The sequence below is a fragment of the Ostrea edulis genome, chromosome 1 (assembly GCF_947568905.1).
Source record: "Ostrea edulis chromosome 1, xbOstEdul1.1, whole genome shotgun sequence".
NCBI classification, from domain to species: domain Eukaryota; kingdom Metazoa; phylum Mollusca; class Bivalvia; order Ostreida; family Ostreidae; genus Ostrea; species Ostrea edulis.
In genome coordinates, this window is record NC_079164.1 from 60,169,453 (window position 1) to 60,171,889 (window position 2,437).

At 37.0% G+C, this 2,437-nt stretch overlaps 1 protein-coding gene across 1 annotated transcript; it reads right to left on the bottom strand.

Annotated features, from left to right (window-relative positions):
- Window positions 1–225: 225 nt before the first annotated feature.
- LOC125681812 (probable G-protein coupled receptor 139) lies at window positions 226–1,359 on the bottom strand. The gene has a single exon (XM_048922081.2). The coding sequence runs from the start codon at window positions 1,357–1,359 to the stop codon at window positions 226–228; it is 1,134 nt and encodes a 377-aa protein (XP_048778038.2).
- Between the last annotated feature and the right edge of the window lie 1,078 nt (window positions 1,360–2,437).

Here is a 2,437-nt window from a genome sequence, read left to right on the forward strand (position 1 = left end):
TGATAAAGGAAATGCATGTTTATGTATGCCTTATCGGAAAAAGTTAAAAAGCATTTCAATATACGTTCGAAATGGTAACTTATGACATTCCTAGGCATATAAGTTAACCTCAGTCAATAAAAACTACGTCTGTTATGTTACATTGACCTTTATTTTGACATTTTACATTAAACATGTATCATGATTTTTCTCAAATCCAACATAACTCAATATATATGCAAATGTCTATGAATACCTGGAGGAAAAATCTTGCATTTCTAGCATTTCATGACCGTTGAGTAAATGTTCAACCATTGGCTGACAAATTCGCTTTTGGAACCCAAGCCTAAGTCTTTTGGAAGAAGCGATGTACAGGTAAAAATTGATGGCATGGTTGCAGTACATGAATATCTCTGCAAAAGACCTGAAATGTTGATATCTTTCCTGACTAAACATTGGCTGATTAGAAAGAGAGTTTAATACTACTGTCACACACAAGTAAGCCAACATTGGAAGGGTCGTTACGACGAAGGTCAAAGACAAAATGACCATTGTAATGGTGAGTTTCCTCTCAACTTTTGGCGCTTTTTGGGCTATTTTTGTATTCAGAAAGCGACAAGTGTTCACTAGATGGCTTCTATTCCTAATGCGACGAATTCTTTGGATAATTTTGTAGTTCAAGACACATGTGCTGATGAATGGTAGAATGAAATAGATCAGCGCATCGATCAAGGGCCAGATTTGATAAATCAGTGCACTATTTTCTGAAGTAGAGTCACATCTTTGTTGGTTGGTTTCGTTATTGATGACGATTTTCAGAGTCCAGAATACGTGGCTGTTTATCACAGCCATAACGAGCACCACTAACAGAATGATTTTGAGAGAACGGCCGACTTTGCAAATGAGGGTCGCCTGAAAAGGATGACACAACATGAGGAATCGTTCAAAAGTCACGACCACCAGGAGCCACACCGAAGTGTCGCTGAAAACGAAACCAAGAAACGTCAAAGTCTTACAAGTATAGTTACTGTATGACAGAATATCCATTCTGAGTACCTCATTCAGCCATCGAACAAGCAACCCCACGTGTAATACGAGCAGGTCAACTATCGAAAGGAACAATAGGTATACGAAGGATGACTCTTTTCTGGCAAAGTACGGCAGAATTAGCAATGACATTAGGTGACCAACCACCCCAATCAAAAATATCACCGGGGCCGTGTACAGGATGATTTCGTCGGTTTTCCATTTACGAGAGACGGTAATGTCATTGAAGTCACAACCTTGTCCAAAATGACACAGAATGTCATTTACGTTCAGGGTGCCATTTCTTAGCAACGTGTCCAAATATTCAAGGGCGTTTCTTTCTTTAGGGTCCATCTCGTATGCCTAAGAAGAGAAATATAATGTGTGTATTTAGCCATAATGCCTAAATTTCTGTTACAAAGTTTGTATGATATCCTCTTATCAACTTACCGGAACGAATGAAATCCTGTAAGACCAGTAAATGTCTAACAAGTAGATACCTTTATATGAATGAAATGAAAATGTCATTATGAATTAGGAAATCAATTATCACATCTTAATGTTTTGTCTAATGACAATTTCAGGGAGTGGGAATTTTTCGCATATAGCTACATACAGTGATATACATCATCGAAGCGGTATATACCTTTTGAAATTGTTTTACCCGCACTTTCTAACGATTGTTGTTATCCTGGTCCGTCAGTCACATTTCTTCCTTTACCTCTTCTTTTATTTTAAGAAATAACTAATCAATACTTTAGCCGCCAATAAAATTGGTTTACAGTATTTAATTGTATCCTGGGGGAAATGGGGTTTAAAAAATGGGTTTTTAAAAAAAACTAAAACTGGTTCCTTGTAATCCTCATATATTTTACACAATAGTCAAATCATCTTTTGGAATATGATTTGTGATGTCCTGTAGATGTGCAATAAAGTTTCGTAATTTTCAATTTCACTCCGGGTCGATAACTCCGTTTTTCTACAAACACTGGTTCTCAGAACTCATTTTACGTTTTAAGCAGTAGCCAAATGATCTTTTGGAAGATGATTGATGGTATCCTGTAGATGTGCAATAGGGCTTGACATTTTTCATTTTCTCCCTAGGAGACAACAGGAGGTTGAAAATGACGTTTCTCAATAACATACCTGGTTCCAAGAATTCCTTACATTTTTGATGCAGTATCCAAATCATCTTTTGGGAGATGATTGGTACTCTCCTTTAGATGTGCTATAATTTTTCGGAATTTTCTTTTTCATCTTAAGGGCCAAATGGGGTGAAAAAACAAATGAACACGAACCTGGTGCTCAGTAGATTGTGTCATGTACAACAACATATTTACTTTAAGGGTTGAAATCTCAAACCATTTCAAAGAGATCTGTACAATGAAAAATTATTGGGGTTGGGATAACCCCAGGGGACTTGCCCAACAGA